This window comes from Gobio gobio (genome assembly GCF_949357685.1).
Source record: "Gobio gobio genome assembly, chromosome: 11".
Taxonomy (NCBI): Eukaryota; Metazoa; Chordata; class Actinopteri; order Cypriniformes; family Gobionidae; genus Gobio; species Gobio gobio.
The window spans coordinates 24,996,136-25,017,180 of NC_137104.1; the positions used below are offsets into that span (position 1 = coordinate 24,996,136).

At 41.5% G+C, this 21,045-nt stretch overlaps 1 protein-coding gene across 1 annotated transcript in view; it reads left to right on the forward strand.

Annotated features, from left to right (window-relative positions):
• The window catches only part of rims2b (regulating synaptic membrane exocytosis 2b), a 107,435-nt gene that overhangs the window by 7,906 nt on the left and 78,484 nt on the right, over positions 1-21,045 (forward strand). Inside the window, exons 3-4 of the mRNA XM_079829520.1 lie at positions 16,072-16,136; positions 19,552-19,671. Of these exons, the coding sequence (XP_079685646.1) occupies positions 16,072-16,136; positions 19,552-19,671 (185 nt within the window). The remainder of the gene's footprint in view (positions 1-16,071; positions 16,137-19,551; positions 19,672-21,045) is intronic.

Below are 21,045 nucleotides of genomic sequence, written 5' to 3' on the forward strand. Positions count from 1 at the left end.
GTGATGTGTATAGTTACATTGTGTACTAAGACCGATGGAAAATGAAAAGTTGCGATTTTCTAGACCGATATGGCTTGGAACTATACTCTCATTCCTGTGTAATAATCATGGAACTTTGAGCTGTACCATGGATGCAGCAGGCGCAATGATATTACGCAGTGCCTGTAAATAGTCCCCAGCACGCTCTCCGTGCAAGCAGGTTATTTCCAATAGCCTATTTTCAGGCGCTGCGTAATATCATTGCGCCTGCTGCATGATGAGATGAGAGCTCTCTGTCTCATAACACGCGCGGATCCTGCACGCTTCAAGCTCATCAGATCGCACAATTCAGTGAAGAAATATAAAGTAAACTTGAGAATAAATCAATGTTTCTCCAAATGTGCATACTTTTCAACTAAGATCGCAAATGGAAGCTGATAAGTGAAGCCATGTGAACTCAAATGCAGATGTGATTGAATGTGAAGGTGGATATTGAGTCCTTTGATAAAGAAAGCATCTTCGTAGCTGAAAGGCATAGTTTACACTGTACATGTTGTTTCCATGACATGAAAGCATTTTTCCCCGCGGGCAGCATCGTAATCAACAACTTAGCTGCGTCTTAACCTGCGTCTAAGGAGAATGATTTGAGACAAGTGTTATTTGTGCATACACCAACCGGTGGCTCACGTGAGTCATGACTGGCAACAGAACCAAAACTATAATCAAGCATTTGTCAATATAGTATTATTATGTCAAAATACTAATTTATTTAGTTTTAAATTAAACCATTGTAATCTGATAGTATTTAGATTTTTTTACAAATTGTAACTGTAATCTGATTACTTTGTTTTTTGATGCAACGTAATCTGATTACGTAATGCTGTTACTCCGCAACTAGGCCTGTCGCAATTGGTCGATACAATCTACTGCGTCGACGCTTCTAATTAGTCGACGTCAATATTTTTAGTCGACTGGGTAAGTTGGGTACGATATGAAATTGTATTCGTACCGGTTCTTTAAAAATGACAGCACTCTAATAAGAGCAGTATTTCTTAATTTGCGTCCATGTGTGACAGCAGGAGTGAGGACGTGTGTATGAGCTCTGTTTCCACCGTTCACTAAACAATAGAAGCAGAAGAACAGTCAAATACATATGCGCATCTAATGAAAAAGAAAGCAAAAGAAAAGTGCTGCGCGGCGGACGTGCTCGCGCGTGCTACCGGACTCTGACCTGAAGCACGCGTAGGCGCGCACACGCCTTTCACTTAGACAGATCGCGACTCCAGTTCTCTTTCATAGGTTCACTCGACGCTGCGTCACTTTAATGACGTAATGGGACGCCCTCTGGGTGTGCCGATTGTCTGAAGCCCTTATAGAATCACGCCAATTGATTGGCTGATGGCGCGCACGTCGCCCCACCTGACGTAGTCACCTATATTAGCGCTCGCGCGCGCCATCTGCTCCTCAGATTTCTCTGCCTTCACGAAGCGGCCATTTCATGCCCTTCGGTTATCGATTTTTCTGGCCCAAAAACAGTCGATATTTACCTCAGCACTTCAGCGACCGCGGATTGTGGAACTTTGTTCTCCTTGTGGTGAAGTGCTATGGAATTCCGACGTTGCCCACCGCCGTGCACTCGCTTCATCGCGATCGACGATCCCCACAGTAAGTGTGTTAAATGTCTGGGATTTCCACACGCACGCGACGCGGTTCAGGGGTTCTCTAACTGTAAATACTGCGATAACCTCCTTCTCAAAACCCTCCGCTCGAGGCTCGCGGTTTTTGAGAGGGAGTCATCCGTTTTTCCCCGTCGCGCTCCCGAGGCCGCGCAGGCCTCTCTTGGATCCGCGACCTGGGGTTCGGATGTAGAGCTCGAGGATGTGGAGTGCGAGCAGACGGGCCTCGCCCTTTCTCTCCCTCTCTCCCCCGAGCATGTGCGCGGGACTCCGCCTGTGGAATACTCGCACGATTATCTCTGTCCCAGCCCGGAGGCACGCGATGCGGTTTCCTTCGGACTGGAGGATGTCATTTTCACTGCAGCATCCGACTCCGAGGATTTCGGTGCTGCAAATACTGACGACGCTCTCCCGCCAAGCGGCCAGGAAGCGCGGCCATCAGCGGCGTATGACGAGCTCGTGGATGTACTCGCGCGCGCTACACAGAAGCTCGCGATCGAGTGGCCGGATGAACCCCGCGAAGCTCAATCTTCTCGGTTGGATGAGAGATTCCTCAGCGGCCCTAATTCTAGGCCTCCGCGGAGGAAGCTACCATTTTTCAGTGATCTACACAGTGAGATTTCTAGATCCTGGAAGCAGCCGTTCTCAGCCCGCCTAACTAACGCGGCAGCCGCTGATTTCACTAACCTCGTGGGTTTTGAGGAACAGGGCTATTCCGCTATTCCCGCGGTTGAGGACACGCTGGCCACTCACCTCGCGCCATCTTCAGCTCCCTCATGGAAGTCCCGCCCCCTTCTTCCCACTAAGCCGTGCAGGACCACTTCTGCCCTGATTGGAAAATCCTACATGGCGGCTGGTCAGGCTGGCATGGCCCTTCATACTATGGCCATTCTCCAGGCATATCAGGCGGATGTACTGAAGGAAATGGACGAGGGCACCGGTTTGACGCCGGAAGCTGTAAAGGAGCTTCGTAAAGCCACGGATTTGGCGTTACGAGCAACTAAACACACAGCTCGCGCTGTAGGGCGCTCTATGGCGGGCGCGGTGGCGGCGGAGCGCCACTTATGGCTTAATCTCACTGAGATTCGCGATAAGGAGAAAGTTTTCCTTATGGACGCTCCGATTTCCCAGTCCGGATTGTTTGGGGAGGCGGTTAACACTGTGGTTGAGAAGTTTAGATCTGCAAAATCCCAGTCTGCCGCTCTTAAGCAGTTCATGCCGAGGAGAGCGAGGGACGCTCCTTCCCCCTCCCCCTCTCAGTCCAGAGATCGCCCCTCTTTCAAAAGAGAGTTTACCGCCCGGAGGAGCGACCAGAGTTATCCTCCACCCACCACGGTCTGGGGAGCTCGCGGTCGTCCATTTCCCCGTCAACGTCCTCACAAACGCATCGACCCAAAGCGGCCCAGCAAACCTTCTGCTTCGGCCACTTCGAATCGCTCCTGACCCTCCGGTCAGAAAAAGGGGAGCTGCAGTTCACGACCGGGGCTGGGTCAGACCGCGCAAGCGTTTCTGCCCGCCCCCCACCAGCTCTCCCTATCCAGCTCTGTCATTTCCGCCGCCCAGCGCGCTTCTGAATACAGAATACCGGCGCTGGAGGAAGGAGACGCTCTCTGCTTTCTCCCCTCACGTCTGATTGGCTCACCATCCGCCGCTCGTCCAGACGGAGACACATCCGGTCTTCTCCGGGAACCAGAGCGGCCCAGCCTTCCACTGCCTACTCCGCGCCAGGACGCCACGTGCTCTCCTCTGCGGATGGCCACACCCCCCTCAGAGGTCCAGCTCGACACCCCAACTCAGGTATGTCCACCGCACCTCATCATACCTCCCACTTTGTCAAATTTCCTCCTCGAGTGGAAACTTTTGCCAGGGATATCATCCTGGGTCCTCCGCACGATTCAGTCAGGCTACACGCTTCAGTTCTGTCGCAACCCTCCTCGCTTCGACGGGGTCGCTCAGACGGTAGTAAACAGCGCCTCTCAGGCTTCTGTGCTACAACAAGAGCTCTCTTCTCTCCTCCTAAAGGGGGCAATAGAGGAAGTTCCGGCAACAGAGGAGAAATATGGCTTCTTCAGCCGTTATTTCCTTGTTCCGATGAAAGACGGCGGTCTGCGTCCCATCCTGGACCTCCGCCGCCTGAACTTCGCCCTCTACAAAGGGAAGTTCAAGATGCTAACGCTAAAGACTATCTTGTCTCAGATACGTGCGGAGGACTGGTTTGTCACTATAGACCTGAGAGATGCTTACTTCCATATTCAGGTTGTCAGACGACACAGGAAGTTTCTCAGGTTCGCCTTCAAAGGGAAGGCTTATCAATACAAAGTCCTTCCCTTCGGCCTTGCCCTGGCACCAAGGACGTTCACGAAGTGTATGGATGCTGCTCTGGCCCCGCTGAGGCTCCAGGGCATCCGTATTCTCAATTACCTGGACGACTGGCTCATTTTGGCCCACTCCAGGGAGTTAGCCTGTCATCACAGAGATGTCGTTCTTCGACACGTTCAATCTCTTGGTTTGAGAGTGAACACAGACAAGAGCGTTCTTACTCCGGCTCAGCAGACCACCTTCTTAGGTGTTCGTCTGGACTCCGTTCCGATGCAGGCCCGTTTGGCCCCTGCTCGGATTTCCAGTATCACAACATGCTTGGTCCGCTTCAGGCTAGGCCATCATGTTTCTGTGGGTACGTGTCGCAGGCTCCTGGGTCTCATGGCCGCAGCTTCCCCGGTGCTTCCCCTGGGACTGCTCCATATGAGGCCCTTCCTCTGGTGGATGAAACGCTCAGGGGCTCGGTCAACAGGATCGGCCCTTCGCCTATTGAAGGTGTCACGCGGCTGCTTTCGTGCCCTATCAATGTGGCGGGACCCTCTTTTTCTTCAGAAAGGGGTCAAGATGGGGGCTGTTTTCCGTCGCCAAATGGTTACGACGGACGCCTCTCTTACCGGCTGGGGTGCGGTATTCGAGGGCAGACCAGCTATGGGGATCTGGGAGGGGGAAGTTCTCTCCTGGCACATAAATTGCCTGGAGTTGAGAGCGGTATCCCTGGCCCTTCAGCATTTTCTCCCCTCACTCAGGGGGCATCATGTCATTGTCAGGACCGACAATATGGCAGTGGTGTCTCACGTAAATCGCCAGGGAGGATCACGGTCGCGCACCCTGGACAGGCATGCGCGCCGACTCCTCCTGTGGTCTCAGGACAAGTTTTTGTCCCTGAGAGCAGTCCATGTACCCGGAGTCTTGAACCTCGCTGCAGATTATCTGTCGAGACAGAAGCTCCGGTCGGGGGAATGGATGCTGAACCCTCAAACTGTGTCACAGATTTGGGAGATGTTCGGGAAAGCGGAAGTGGACCTCTTTGCCTCGAAGGAGTCGTCCCAGTGTCGGCTCTGGTTTTCTCTGAGCTCTCCGGCCCCGTTGGGGATAGATGCGTTCGCGCATCCATGGCCCAATCTGAAACTCTATGCGTTCCCGCCCATCAAGCTGATTCCGGCGGTTCTGTACAGAGTAAGGGAGAGTGGGGCCAGCCTCCTGCTGGTGGCTCCACACTGGCCATCCCAGACTTGGTTCTCGGAGATGGTTCTCCTCCTGGACTCCTCCCCATGGGAGATACCGGTCAGGAAGGACCTTTTGACACAACTTCAGGGCAGGATTTGGCACCCTCACCCGGAGATTTGGAAGTTGTGGGTATGGCCCATCAAGGGCCAACGATACTAAACGCTGGTCTTTCTGCAGACGTTCAGGAGATCATTGCTAATGCGAGAGCCCCCTCCACAAGGAAGCTCTATTCCTCCAAGTGGAGGGTCTTTGAGTCGTGGTGCTCGACTCATGCAGCGGATCCGGTTAACTGCCCGGTTGGTTCAGTTCTGGAGTTCCTGCAGGAGAAATTTGCTGCTGGAGCAGCGGCCACCACCCTTCGGGTCTATGTCGCAGCTATAGCTGCCGGTAGGGAGTCGGACGAAATCCCGCTAGGCAAGCATAGACTGGTTTCATCTTTCATGCGAGGGGTTAGGCGCCTGAGACCGGCACGCTCCCCTGGTATTCCCTCTTGGGACCTCTCCGTGGTCCTTGAAGGGCTAACTTTGGCTCCATTTGAGCCTTTGGAGTCAGCTCCTGAGCGAATTCTGACTCTCAAAGTTGCTCTTTTGTTAGCTCTATCTTCTTTGAAACGAGTGGGCGATCTACAGGCTCTCTCTGTTAGTGGGACCTGTATGGATTTTGCCCCTGGCTTAGTCAAGGTTACCTTAAGACCTAGGCCAGGTTATGTGCCCAAAGTTTTGTCCACGTCATTTCGCTCTCAGGTTATTACTCTTCACTCCTTTCACCCCCCTCCGTTTGACTCGGAGGAAGACGAGAAACTTCATTTGCTCTGCCCAGTTCGAGCGTTGAAGTGTTATGTTGACCGTTCAGACAGTTGGAGGAAATCTAACCAGCTGTTGGTGTGCTTCGGTGCTGGCCGCCGCGGGCTTGCCGCTTCGAAGCAAAGGGTTTCCCATTGGGTGACAGAAGCTATTTCCTTAGCTTATGAGGTGCGTGGTTTACCTTCACCTCTTGATATTAGAGCGCATTCTACCAGAGGTGTGGCTTCCTCTCAAGCACTTTTTAGAGGGGCTCTTTTGGAAGATATTTGTGTGGCGGCAGGTTGGTCCTTTCCGCACACTTTTGTGAGATTCTATAGTTTGGATCTCGACATGGCTCCGGGTTCGCATGTCCTGTCTGCTTAACCTAGTCATGTAGGTTATCTGGTGTTCTTTGAGCCAGATACGGCAGCGCTTTAGCTTGGCGTGTTTGGTATATCGTTCCCATTACGTCATTAAAGTGACGCAGCGTCGAGTGAACCTATGAAAGAGAACGTCTCAGGTTACTTGCGTAACCTATGTTCTCTGAGTAGGGAACGAGACGCTGCGTACGCTGCCAAGCTCTTCGCGCTGCCGACAGGCTTTCCTTTTCGGCAGAGAAATCTGAGGAGCAGATGGCGCGCGCGAGCGCTAATATAGGTGACTACGTCAGGTGGGGCGACGTGCGCGCCATCAGCCAATCAATTGGCGTGATTCTATAAGGGCTTCAGACAATCGGCACACCCAGAGGGCGTCCCATTACGTCATTAAAGTGACGCAGCGTCTCGTTCCCTACTCAGAGAACATAGGTTACGCAAGTAACCTGAGACGTTTTGCGGATTATTGGGTTTGAATGGTAAATTTTTTTTTTAAATGCACGTCCTGGCGAGTATTCAGGTAAACACAGTCGAATATGTCTTTTGTGAACGTATACAGAGTTGAATGAGAAATCGGGTGTTACAATGAATTTGGTCCGTGCTGCCCTTAAAGTGCAGGACCTAATATTCCGTGTGAAGCAGGGCAGGGCAGGAACATGCCGGCCAAGTGAGTTTTTAGTGTTTTTTTAACTTTTGAATAGTAAGTTCTGTCATATTATTCAATTACTTTTACAGTTTTTTTGCCATGGTATCGATTCAGTATCGGTATTGAGGTATTTTAGTCTGGTATCATACCGAAGTCAAAAATTTGTTATCGTGACAACACTATTCTATATAAAACGTATTTGCTGATATTCTCTTTTTTTTTTGTTATGTTGGTTTACAAATTTGTACCTTTTTACATTTTTACTCTTTTAGTTTTACATTTTGTCAAGGGCTTGTTTACATTTATACTTTTTATAGTACACTACTGAAGGCCAACGTTGCAAGTTAAATTAAATGTTTTTAAGTAAAATTGTTGAAAATTATTGTGATAAATTAGTCGATCGCTTAATCGATTAAGCGAAAATTTAGTCGATAGATTAATCAATATAAAAATAGTCGTTAGTGGCAGCCCTATCCGCAACCCTGGTGCAGAGTGAGCAAGGTTGTCTACGTGAGCCCAACACCTTTCTGTTTAAGTTTCACTTTAAATGCATTATTTTGGCTTGACGTTTATAAAGCTACTTTTCATTCTTGTTCTGTTTTGAATACGGTTAAATTGAAAGGATTTGTTGTGGAGTGGGAGGAACTAAAATAGCTATAGCCACATGTATAGTAGTGTTTATAATGTTTGTAAACATTTCACTTTATTTACCAGTATTTTTACATTAATGTAATAAAAAATGTGACTTATAAGCAAAAAATTTTTTTCTCTCAAAAAGAAAATTTTATATGTGTATTAGCGTAATTTTAACCATGCCGCAAACATTTTCAAAACACCTTGAAAAATTACTTTTTAAACCGTTTAACCGATAACATTAATCAGTCAAAATTCTTACTGTCGGTTAACAGTTAACCAGAGCATCCCTAGTAACTGTAATCCCTGAGTAACATTCTTAGCACAATCACATGGGAAGTTGAAAAATGAGAAGAATGAAAAGACTAGCTAGGTTCTGACATTGACCTGAGATGCAGTACAATTGTCAGTTCTCTTGGTAAATCTCTTTTAGTTTTAATTTCTGTGCTATAGAGTTGTTGAGATCAGTAACATGCAATTTATTCTGTGATCTCTCACCTTTAAATTCAGTATAAAACTGCACTTTAGATAAAGGAGAATCCACTGATACTGGCAATTACATGAGGTGAGTCACATGACCAGGGTTTTAAACCATGGAGGCTGTTTCATTATTCAGGCAGGTTTAATTATGTAATGTAAGCCGGGCTGAAGATGCTAGAGTGTGAATGGGGATGATGTGTAGAGCTTCAGTGGACATACATTGCTATTCATTAAGTTAATTCCTCTTACAATATGATTTTATACTGTTTGCAATGGACTATTTTTTTTTTACTATGACCTCAAATGAACTGATGAACAAAAATGAAGAGCAAACCTTTATGTTTCTTCATCTATGTCACCACCACAGGTTTGATATAAGTGTAACTATCAAAACAAACAGACATATATTTGGTCTAGATCATTGGATGAATCCATTGGTTGAAAAAGCTGTCTCTGCTGAAAACATCCAGGCTGGTTAATGCTGGTTAGAGCTGGTGAAGTCGGTCGACCAGCACACCTACTTTACATCCTGGGCAGCAATCAGCATTCCATGTCTCATATATGATATATAAAACATGTTATACTGGTGACCAGCAGTGCAGTGTTATTTACTGGTACATGTACATCCTGACAAGTATATGAGCTAATATGAATCTTAGAATCTTCAAAATGTTAGATAATTCAAATGTATCATCAAATTGCTTGTTTCTGCCATGCCCATCACGTTTCTTCAATAGTCATACAGACAGGATTTCAAAGCTCCCTGTCTCCCCAGAGTCTCCCCAGCACTGCATGGACATCTTCTTTATTTAACACACCTGAATTAACTCAGCCATGGCCTGAACTGGATCTGTCAAAAAAAAAAAAAAAACTGGGATGGCTTCAGGAATTGTTTAAAAACCTGTAGCACAAAGGAAAACTATGGCATGATAATGATGATGTTTACAACATGAAATAATTGCAATTAGTGTCCCAGCATGTATAAAATGCCTTTGGAAGAAGAACCCTTACGCATGGGAAGGCTCTGATGGAGCGTTTAACAGATAGAGATGCGTTAAGGGGGTTGCTCATCAGACACGTCTGGCGAATGGAACAGTGCTTTCTAAAATTCGAAACCATTATTTTTCTATACATTTATGTGCACTTCATTTGAATATACACAACAGCAGTGACTCCAGAAACCTGCTGCATCACATAGCTTTCAAATTAAAATTCTATTGAAATGTATGCATTATATTTGCTACAAATTGTTGTGAATGTACATACGCACCTACTTCACCTTAGGCTGGGACACACAATTAATCTTTCTTGTGGTCTGCCAGCTTGAAACATGTCAATGCTACATATAGGGAAATATCATAATATATCATAATTAAAGCGGCAACCAGCGATTATTTTGATAATCAATTCGTTGGCCGATAATTTTTTCTCAGTTTAATCGGATATAATAATATAATTCTTTTAATTAGAATTTTATTTTATTGACAAAACACTATTTCACATCCAGCCCAATGCTGTCCTTCAAACAAACATGTCAGCTGAGTGCTATGAAAAAATACATAGTGAATATATTAAAAATGAACCATGGATTTACAACAGATAAAACCAACAATAATAAATAAATAGGGTTATTGTAGTTTCCTTTAAGTCGGTCACGTTTGACGTTACGTCGGAACGTCTCTGTTCCCTCCTTCATAGAACAAGGGTTAAATACGTAACCGAGATGTTATTCCATGGTAAACGCAAATTAACCGTGGTTTTGCTTCAAATCCATAATTTTCTGTGGTATTTGTGTGGATATATAAATTGTGATCAATAAACCAAAAAACATAGTTTTACTATAATAAAACCATGGTTAATTAAGGGAATACCCTAAGGGTATATCTGTGCTATACATTATGTGCAAAAAACAAGCAAAAGGACAGTTTAAATCCCTACATTAAAATGAAATTAAAGAAAAACAAAAACACAAACTCATTGTTACCAGATAAGAGGAATGTTCTGCAGGAACACACACATTCGCTATGGACAAAGTAACCTGTTACTGTTATTTCTTTATCCTACTAATAGGCTATAAGAAACCTCTTATATTTATATTAAATTACGCGCTGTTATCCCTTTATAGTTACTACTATCATAAAATACTAACTTGTCATAGTAACTTGAGTTACATGTTGACTTTTAAACCTAAATTTAGCGTTCAACAGCAGATATTTCAGCAGATATTTCAGCTAAATGTTTTTGCACTGAATATTAATTGTCTCCCTCTACTGCGTTCTTTTCTGTCTGTTTGATGCTTGCACTCGTTCAGTGAAGATTGAACTCGCTTTCATGCAAAATGGAAATACTCGTGTGAATTATTAACATTCACAGATAAGGATATAACCTATAAAATTAACGATTTGCGCTGAGGACGCACACGCATCTGTCAAAGTGCATGACAGGGTATGTTAAACGCTAATGCATTAGCTTGAAGCTTAAAATAAAGAATTCTCATGTTTTGGGCAGCTTGGATCATGTACCTTTCCTGCAGCAGCTCACTCTGTTCACTCCACTATTTTTAGATGCATTTTGTTCATATAAATGCATTTTTCAGTGCTATAATTTGGTGTGACTAGTGGAATGAGAATTGTTGTCGCTGATTTTCGATTAGTTGTTGCAGCCCTAATCATAATATTCATATTTCATTATTTCAGTTTGTGCTGTTGTATCGTTTTTTTTTCATAAAGCTCATCATTGCCATTGTTCATTCTTGAAGTGAAATTTTGACTGTCGAGTGTTTAGATTCACTGTTTTGGACTGCAAATTAAGCATTCAGAATGCATTACAGAACTATGCATCTGGTGTGCGTTCTCTGTGCATTGTCCTACGCCCTCAAAAAATTTGCAAATATTGTACCTTTAAGAGAAACAACAGCTTGAAATACATTAAGAGCCGGGTCAATTTGAAATGAGCGAGAATACAGTAGATTGAATGTCTGAAAACACAACTTTACTCTTTGCAATTCTCATTGATGCAATTTTCTCTAGGTGCTTATTATGCATGTTAGGATACCAGGAAGGGATATGGAATTACTACTTTCTTAACTCTCCGTGAAGTACCTGTCCTTCCTCTTCTTGCTTTTTCTTCTACCATGCAAGATATGCCCTGTGTTTCTGACCCCTCCCATAAAAGCTCTGATGTTGTCAGGGTCACAATTAGCACAATTGGATAAGCCTCTTTGCACAGGAGCAGTCTCAAGAGAGCTCCCCAGAGCCTTTCCTCCATCTGTAGAGGTAGGGAGAGGGAGTCCCTGCCGCTTTGCTGTGGAAGACGCTTGCAGGGGGTCACTTCCATGTCAAAGTCAGAAAGTTAATTTGCACCAGTGCATATGTCATGGCCACATCTCCACCACATCAACTTAATGCACTCAAGAGACTACAGTGGAGCAGAGTTTTAAAGAATATAGGACACATGGTGACCCTAAGAGACACTTGCTTCTACTTTCAACCATGCTCATTCTTTGTCTCTCTGTTTCAGTCTATCTAATGGCTAGTTCACTCCACCCCAACAAACACCAACAAACTCCAAATTCCAACAATTGATTGGTTTGATTGGATTAATGTGATAACCACATTGGTGTTTCTTGAGGTGGTGACTTTTTCCCAAAATTCTCAATCCAAGAGCCAACTTTAAACTCTAGAGTTACCTCAAATCTAGCAGACATCCAATAACTCCTTCTGACCTCATAAGTGTGGCACACCTCTTGACTGTAGATATGTAGGAGCTTGATCTCTGACAAGATTATCCTTCCATTGGGTGCCATTGGACATACGTCAATCAGTCAACCTGATTGGTTCAAAGTATTCAATTCCCTCCCCTCCTGCGAAAAGAGAAAAGGATTTGGTCAAAGTAGCAAACGGGTGGAGACGCACACCGAGACGCTACGCTGTGTGAAGCCAGGGAAAATGGTGGTAAGTTGATATTTCACCGAACCGTCAACACTTAGAATGGTGACGACTCTGCTGCTGTGTGCTTTGGAGTATGAGTGGGGACTTTTTACTAACTTATTTGTTCTCTCTGTAACTAACTTTCGCGTAAAACCAACAACTTGAAGGTCGGAAAATCGAAAGGAATGGAATAGGACTGTTGGTTGGGTGCAGGTGATTGAAACCCATGCTTGCTACCAAGGACTCAAGAACGAGCTGTAGGGGTTCTCAGAGTCAGAGATCAGCCCGGCAAACTCAGGGAAACAGTCTGTAGTGATGCGGGGACTATGTAGGGCAGGGTGTTTGAGCTGGCTTACAAGAATAACAGTAAGCTCATTATTCTAAGGCATGAACGCCATTTCAGTGCAAGGAGAGAGAGAGAGAGAGGGGGAAAGAACTACACAGTGAGAGGCAATAAAAAATGGCAAACGTTGGGGTGTGACATCTTCCTTGAAGAGGGGATGTGCCAGATCTTTAAGCACTGACCCAAGTGTGACTTGAAGAGCTGCTGTTGAGTTCTGGTCATTGTGCCGGTGGATGTGGTCGAGTAAATCAGCTTTGCGGAACTTTAACTTGCCACGGTTTGGAAGAGGTGGTGAAGCAAAGACGGATTATCAACAATATATTGTGACTACACAGAACAGATTCTTTTTTTCCTGAAGACACTGGGGACGGTCTACAGATGCGAAAAATGGCGAATGCTTCTGTTTTGTGAGGCATGGTCTATGTTAAAGCAGAAGTAATGTCTACTGAAGTAAGCTTTTACAATGCTCATTCTTTTCATGGTAGAATACAGTACCACTGCTTGTTGGCAGGGAAATTGGGAGCAGGATGATGCAATGTTGGTGACAGTAATCAGACTTCTGCAATATTAAAGTTTCTATGCTGTTTGGTAGGATAGTTTTTTTTTTTTTTTTTCATTTATTATAGTGCTGTTGTAATATTGCGCCGAATTTGGCTGTTAAAGTTATGGATGCATAATGGCCATATTTTTCATCTTTAAACTACAGCTTGGTTTCTTAATCAAAGATACTGTTTCATCTGTACTGACGGTACAGTCACAGGTAAATAACTATTTTGCACATTTCAACTGAATCCTATGGTGATGGTTTACATAAATGAATTCAGTCCAATTTTGTTTTGTACTGATAAGTAGGTATCAGTACAATATTACTGCATCCCAATCCCATCTACTTGCTAACCCATGTAACCAATTGCAAGTCAAGAGAAGTATTGTCAGATAATTAGTCTACTAGGCATACTGACACTTGAAATGATTTGGAAAACTTTACTTTTAAATCTAAAGATTTACTATATTAAAACTACTATATATTAACTATATTAACTATATATTACAACTACTTATGTTACAATGGGAATGCAAGGAGGAATATCATACCATAATCAAAATTAAACGTCACAACAAAATAGTATGAATTTTATGGTAGTATTTACATTTTGCAACAGCAAAGAGCAATATCAAACTTCTTGTCTTTTAAATGTTATTTAAGCACTAGATTTTAAAGTTTGTGTGTAACCAACCAGATATAGATTTCTTAACTAAAATCTGAAATGCTGCTTTCTAGATATTATATGGCAGTCAGGTCATTTACTTTGAAAACTAACTGTCAGATGTTAAGCTAAGAAGCTGATACAAGCTGTATTTTTGTTCTTTTTTGCTTACTTCTTTTTGTCAAATTATTGTTTTGGTATTTTGTAGTTTTGGTGGTGATGGATTTTATGTTATTCTATAAACCATGCTGGTTGTTATGTAACACTATACAGCTTTAAAATATCTGTATTGTTTGTTTCTTTCCATTTCCCTTTTTGAATAAGTAAATGTGAAAATAATATGAATTACTAATATGTTAATTTAAAGGGATAACTGACCCAAAAATGAAAATTCTGTCATCATTTAGCCACCCTCATGTAGTTATAGTCCTGTGTGTGTGAATTTCAGTCTTCAGTGGAATGTAAAAGAGATTTTTTAAAGAATGCACTGGTAATTTTTCCATTGTGATTACAATGAAAGGGGACCATAAAAGTCAATTTAGTAGTTCTTATGACTTGTACATTATATTCCAAGTCATAAGATAACTTGGTATTACTTTGTATTACCAACAGACCCAAGTTTTCATTGATAATCTTCAAATCCATTGAGTTCTTTACCACTGAAACCAAATCAATGGGCCCTATTTTAACAATCTAAGCGCATGGTCTAAAGCGCATGGCGCAAGTGCACTAAGGGCGTGTCCGAATCCACTTTTGCTAGTTTAATGACAGGAAAAATGGTCGGCGTGCCCGGTGCATGGTCTAAAAGGGTTATCCTTATTCTCTTAATGAGTCATGGGTGTGTTTGGGCGTAATGTGCAATAAACCAATCAGAGTCTCATCTCCCATTCCCTTTAAAAGCCAGTTGCGGAAAAACTGAACGCTTCTCTAGCGAGGAAACCGATCTGCTTGTCCAATGATGCCTGCTTGCACGTCATTACTGCAAATAGGTAATTCTGATACATGCAATGACTATCCATTATGGCATGTTGGCATTTTTATATTTATGTACACAATAATAATATTTAAAATTTGAATCCTTTAATTTTTCATATTTAAAAATGTTTGTATGCTGCTGCGGCCCTGTGTTGTAATAAGCAGAGTGAACGCGCATTGTGGACCCACCATAGGCACATATTACTAATGCGCTTTTTAAATAACAAAAATATATATATTGCGTCATTGACTGGTTTTAGTTGGGCAATGGCTAGGTCTATTTCAGTTGCCTAAAAATAGCAACGCGCCAACAATGCAACTAAACACACCTTGTTTTCAGACCAGCACACCCATGGGCGCACAAATGGGCTAAAAACTAGCAAAAAACACATTGCGCCGGGTGCATGATAGAGCCCATTGAGTCAGTGAGTTTAACTCTTGAATTCATCAGTCCAATTCATTAAGAAATTAATTGTGATGTATTTTTGTGAACTAGGGATGGGCACATCGATACTGCAGTATTGATATATATCAGGCTATTTATTTGGTAGGAATTCCCTACAAAAAATATTGGTATTAAAATTACAAAACGTGGGTTTCAACGTCACTTTTAGATGTTTTCAATACTTTTTTAATGTTTGTGCCAAAACACCCCTAACATATTTAGCTATTTAGCTGTCACATGACTGTGAGAAGTGAGCATACACCCACTTACAGTCGCACACACACACTCACTGCCACATTGAGGGAGAGATGGTGAGAATGTTAGAAAAGAAACATAGCATGGTGTGGTACTTTTCACACATAGATAAAAAATACAGCAATATGTCATGGTTATATATTTTATTTTATTCATATTTATGTTATAATAAATTATTATATTATTATTATCGTATTTCTCTAAAATACAAGATTATTTTTTACACCTATTGGTGCTCATATTTGCTTTTGTGTAGATGTGATTTGTCTTTTTAAAATGAACATTATTTTGAAAAATCACATATCAATTTAAAAATTAATCAGTATCAGTATTGGTATTTGTATCTGTATTGTTAAAATTGTATCAAAATGTAGGTATTGTATCAAATTTAAAAGGTTTTGTATCGCCCATCCCTATCGTGAACCAGATAAACGTATACATTGAAAAAATCCTATTCAAAAGAACGATCCGTTCATAATTCAGGCATTGCGATTTTAATCACGAATGTCCTTTTTGAAACATAAAATTTCAGTCCCCATTCATTGCAATTGAATGAAACAAAAAATGGCTTGTACATTCTTCTCTTTTTGTGTTTCACAAAAGAAAGAAGGTTATACAGGTGTGGATTAACATGAGGGTGAGAGAATGATGGCAGAACGATCATTTTTATTGAACTATTCCTTTAAGAGAGCTGTAAGAGTGTGAAAGTGTGCGAGTAAATGAATGTTGTATATTTGACTATATAAGTTCATTCTTGTTTACACAAGTGTGTGTGTGTCCTCTCACTGTGCTGTCCTCAGGAGATATGGATGGTCACTGGTGGGACCATGCGTCTTGGCATAGCGAGGCCTCCTCAATGTCTATGGTGAGGCTTCTGACCCTCTCACCCCATTTCCCCTCGTTTAATTCACCTCTGCATGTTTTGTTTCTCCTCCTTTTTTATATCATCCATAACTTTTAGGCAACATTCAAAGGGGGAAAAGAAAAACAAATGAGCAAGCATATTTTTTGGACGCCAGTTATGCCCTGTCTGAGAAGCAAAAGACAGTGGTGCAATTTTGGGAGCGCTCCCACGACGAAGACGTGGAGTGGTGCGAGCCGCAGGTCAAAGATTCAGGGGTTGACACGTGCAGTAGCACCACGCTAAACGAGGAGCATAGCCATAGCGACAAGGTACTTAGATGACTTCCTGCCGCCTGCCTCTCTCGCCTTCTGTGACTGACCTGCTCGACACGCTCACTGTCTGTTTCTGCCCCTAGAGGGTTTTCTACTCTAATCGTGCCTCTCAGAAGAGAGGAGAACCCTCTTGTTTGCTTGGCTCCACTGTCTTCTGGCTGCAAAGTCGTAGCGCATCCTAACACACAGAAAGATGAATGACAAACTTCCTGGCACTGTTTGCTCCATATGCTGCATGCTTCTCGATGCGGACAGACGCTCCATTCTGATTGCAAACCTGTTTTCCTCACTTGGTCACGTTACCTTCTCACACTGTTTCCTCCTTTGGGATTTCCTGACATGATTTTTTCCACACAATCCTTCAGTCTCAGCTTAAACACAGGGATAGACTAGTGTGGGAATCAATCTTGCACTAAGCAGTTGTTTTTCTTTTCCCCTTTTCACTGTCTCATTCTTCATGCTGCCCTTTCCTGTCCTGTCTTTTGTTTTTGTTCGTTCCCCACGTCTTTCACAGAAGTGAATAGAAGTAGCTTGCTACATCCATACTGCTTGAGGGTGTGAGAGCAGTTTATTTTGCTTATGTCTTTGATTAATGGGTTGATCTAGATCAGTGCTTCTCAACTGGTTTTGCTTCAAATGTCTTTTTTTAACACTATGTCTAACCCATATGCGATGTGATGAAGCGACAAGCATGCACATTTGTGTTTTAGTCTCAAATTCTAACCACAACAAGTAATGAGACATTTTGTTAATGGTTTGGTTTTTGTTTCTGGTGCATTGCACTTTATAGTAAAACACAGTAAAGACTTATTTGTCCAAAATCCCCCTTTTGAAAGATTAGATTTAGATTTGAAAACTACATATATTAAACATTAAAAATCTTCTGACTGTTTCACACTCAGGTTGGACAGACAATGCTTGGACACTAGGGCTGCACAATTACTCGAATTTGTAATCGTGATTACAATTACGGATGCCACAATTATGTAATCGTTCAAAGGCGCAATTACAACAAAAAAAGTCCACTTATATTATTCTGTGTGCTTAAAAAGTTTTTTTTTTTTTTTTTCTACGGGTTATCTTAAGTTTTTCCCCTCATTGTTTTATTTTTATTTTTAGTATAAAATTATAATACCATGCATATTTAAACTTTTTTTATTTAAAGAAACCAAACCAATGTATATTTGACTTTTGCCGCTTAATGCTATAGAAAAGCAACAAGAGTGTTTTCAGCTTGTTTGTTTTGATATAACAATATGACATGCAGTTGCTTCAAACAATGGCATTAAGCTATTCAAAACATAATTCGATGTAAATTGTGATAATTGTAAAAAATAATCACAATTACAATTTCAAAAATTACAAAAAAGGGAATAATCGACAATTATGATTTTTGTCATAATCGTACAGCCCTACTGGACACTTTTGTAACACACTCTAAAAACAACCTATCCATGTTTGAATCTTTCTAGATTTGACCTTTACCAAGTGAGTGAAGAATTTACGCTAAAAATGACACATTTGTGCATAAACTATGAAGTTTGATTAAATGTAAATATGTGGATTTCTTCCCTCTTTTAAAACGTTTTATTATTTGCATTGAAAAGGGGCTGTCTACGTCCCATACTACAAACAATGCCCAATACACGTTATTTCCATTTAATATTGTTTTTAAGAAAATGGATAATTCTGTGCCCATATTATGATTGGCTGAGTCACATTGTAAGATGTAAAATGATGTATAAACTTTACATCAATATTTCTGCACAACTCTGCTTCGCGTTGTGCCTATAGCTGTTCTGAAAATCACTGTAAACCACAGCTTATTGCTATAATCTATTAATATCTGCCCTATCAGAACAGCGTTGTGATCCACCAGTTGAGAACTGCTGATTTAGTTCACTACTGTGAGTTGCTGTCCACAGCATTGTGTGCTTGATACCTCTCACCCTGCCCTGTCTGTTGTGTCTGTACTTGATGAACGCACAAACCGACCCCTACAGGGTGTACAATTATTTTGAAGACAATTACTTTCATGCTGTTAGCACATGCCAAGATTCTGTCATCATTTACTCTCCCTCATGTCGTTCCAGACCTGTATGACTTTTTTCCTCTGTGGAACACAATAGAAGATATACTGCAGGATGTTTAGAGTGCTCGTATTCATAATGGGGACTGAGGCTGTCAGGCTCAAACAATGACAAAAACATGTACTGGACCAAAAAATGGTCTATACAAATCATGTTATATTTCCCAAGTTTTCTGAAGCCATACAATAGCTTTTACATAGCTTTTACAAAGTCTGTAAAAATATGACGTAATGTAAATGTTGTTAATCGCTGATCATCTCCTAGCAGCTCTTAAGTCTCATTCAATTCAAATATGGTGCAAAGTTTAACACCAAGATACAAAAAAAAACTATGATATTATACATAATTTACATCAAATTTGGCACTGCATGTCTTGATGCACCATATGGATTGAACCTAAGTGTACATTAGATTTGAAAACTACAGAGGATGGGAACCTTTTCAGGCTTTTCTTTATCATATTGGTTTACGACATGAGAGTAAGAACATGATGACAGGATTTTCAGGATTTGTATTTATTGCTTTAATAAATTCCTCATGACAAGATTAAAAAAATGTCCTTTTAAAGTCAACATGAAATGTGTAGTCCTGGTCTTATCATCTTTGCATGTTATTCCAAAAAAAAAAAATAGATGTATAACTCCATTCTGGTCTATAACGCCCACTTTTGGCACGACTCGATCAATTCTCAATAGATAAAATTAAATTACATCCTACATTTTTTTCTACATCTTGCTTTACTCGAATATATGATTATAAAAGTAAAATAGGCTGTGAATTTATTTCATTTTGACTTTAAAACAATACCTTATTTCTAAGTAACACCTTGGGACGGTTTGTGTCTTCACAGCAAATAAGAGTTCAACCTCATCCTCTAATTTCCCTGAGCCTGTACGTGTGTGTACGTGTGTGTGTGTGTGTGTGTGTGTGTGTGTGTGTGTGTGTGTGTGTGTGTGTGCGCAGTGTGGATGCTTGTATAAAAACCAAATGTGTATTGTCACTTTGACCCCATAGCACCCGGTGACATGGCAACCATCCAAAGATGGAGAGCGCCTAATAGGGCGGATAGTGCTAAACAAGCGGATGAAAGATGGCACGGTGCCCAGAGACACGGGGGCACTGCTGGGCCTCAAGGTAAGAGATGTCTAAACACCATCAGAGTTTACTAGTTTACGAGTTAAAACTCGTGCTAATAACCCTAGATCATGAGAGAACTTCAGCAAATACCTGAACAGCTTCATACACGATACTGCAGGTTTTACTTTCTCTTAATGATTTGGACTTTGACCTTTGTCACAATATTGTGGACTGAATTTGGCTTGAGTTCTTGTATTATAAATTGGTTACTGATGGTCCATTACTCTTAAAAGAGTACCCATTCCCACAAAGGGCACTATTTATGCTGATATATATGCTCGAGTTAATGAAAGTTTGCCCACTCACTGTCTTTCAGCCATTATCTGGGTACATTTCTGTGAATAGGGAGCAATTTTTCTCAGATAAACTGTTTAGAATTAATTTTGTGTGTGTGTTCGCTCTGGTGTTAAAACAATACAGAAAATACATGTAAATAAGCAACGCTATCAGTTTATTCATAGTGAACCCACACACACCACAATATTAGCACACGTGGTATTGTAATGTTTTGATGCCTGTGAATCATCATAATTTCTATATGGTAGAGGTCAAACTTTCAGTAATTAAAACCTAAATCCACCTAAATAATCACCTTTCTACGGTGACCGGGAGGGGACATGTTTGGTTCAGTTAGTTTTGTCCAGTGTTAATTTTGACAGCAAATTTTGATTTAATTTGAGTCATAGTCTTTTGACTAAAATGCCATTTAGTTTTAGTCATATTTTAGTCACCTGAGTTGTTTTTAGTTTTAGTCTAGTTTTAGTCGACTAAATATCATAAGATTTTAGTCGACTAAAATCGAATGAGTTTAGTTAAATTGTAATACATTAAGCATTACATAACCGACTGTCACTTGAACTGACATTTTGACATCATTTCTTTTTGACATTAAAAATACACAAAAGAGAGCTCAATTCACTTTTTTGTTTGTTTTTTAAAAACCTCTATATAGTTTTTTAATAACTTTGTATTTCTGTTTTAGTTAGTAGGCCATATCAGGTTAAGCTAAAGCTTCAAATAAGTTTATTTATTTTTTTAATTTCAGTTAACATTTATTTAATTTAAAGTAATGAAGATTTTTTTTATGGTTTTAGTTAACTATTATAACCCTGATACTTTACTGAATATGTGTCAAATACTGGTCTTTCCTCCTGACTATGAATTACATGGGAATTCAATTAAATACAGTTTATTGTGTAACCAAAAACGAATATATAATGCGTGACTTTTAATTACAAACAAGCTCGAAATACATATGGACTCTTATTTTGAAATGTCAGTGCCTTACTATTGCAGTTGCAGGAGCTCATTCAAGTTCAGGAGATAAAATATTAGTTGTTACAACCGTCTAAAACATATTTCTATATAAAC